Genomic DNA, 799 nt, shown 5'->3' with positions numbered 1-799 from the left:
GACATGTGCACAAGCACATCAGTACAGACACGAACACATGTTCACGCATGCACACACAAACATGCATACCCACATACATGCACATGTCAACACACAAGTACACCTGCACATACACACACGTACACACACAGATCTGTATGCACATACACACATTACATACAACATCCATGTGCACACAGATGCATGTGCGTGCATACACACACAGACATGTACGCACGTGCCAATGCAAAGGCACACAAGTACGCACACACAGCTACACATATGCACATGCACGCACACATATATGCACAAAGAGATGCACTGACGTACACACATGTGTGCCAATACACATGCATACATTCATGCAAAGGCAGACACGCAGGCACACATCCACACGCAAGCACCCTTGCGCACATACATGCACATGACTGCACACGCGCCAACATGCATGTGCACCAGCACGCTTGCATGCACACACACACACACACACGTGCCTACACGCGTGCGTGCACGCACATACATGTGCGCAGACCGTGCGCCGTCGTCCCCCCTCCCCGCCCTTTCCGGGAAGCGGCGGTTCTCCCGCAGACATGGCGCGGGCCGTGCTGGCGCTGGGCGAGTGCCTTCAGGCCGAGGCCACTTGCCCCGTCTGCCTGGAGCTCTTCTCCGAGCCCGTCATCACCGAATGCGGCCACAACTTCTGCGGCCCCTGCATGGCCGAGGTGCTGGGGGTCCCGCCGCGCCCCGCCGCCTGCCCCCAGTGCCGCGCCACCGTGGCCCCCGGCTCGCTGCGGCCCAACCGCTCGTTGGGTGCCGTGGC

At 58.9% G+C, this 799-nt stretch overlaps 1 protein-coding gene across 1 annotated transcript in view; it reads left to right on the top strand.

The window, feature by feature from the left end:
* Positions 1-565: 565 nt before the first annotated feature.
* Positions 566-799, top strand: part of LOC104829275 (E3 ubiquitin-protein ligase TRIM11-like) — a 5602-nt gene continuing 5368 nt past the window's right edge. The window contains exon 1 of the mRNA XM_010563428.1: positions 566-797. Coding sequence (XP_010561730.1) covers positions 570-797 — 228 coding nt within the window. The 5' untranslated portion in view covers positions 566-569. The remainder of the gene's footprint in view (positions 798-799) is intronic.

Source organism: Haliaeetus leucocephalus, unplaced genomic scaffold, assembly GCF_000737465.1.
Source record: "Haliaeetus leucocephalus isolate CR32 unplaced genomic scaffold, Haliaeetus_leucocephalus-4.0 Scaffold0, whole genome shotgun sequence".
Lineage (NCBI taxonomy): Eukaryota > Metazoa > Chordata > Aves > Accipitriformes > Accipitridae > Haliaeetus > Haliaeetus leucocephalus.
The sequence above is the reverse complement of the archived record's forward strand: the minus strand, read 5'-3'. Positions and strand labels throughout refer to the sequence as shown.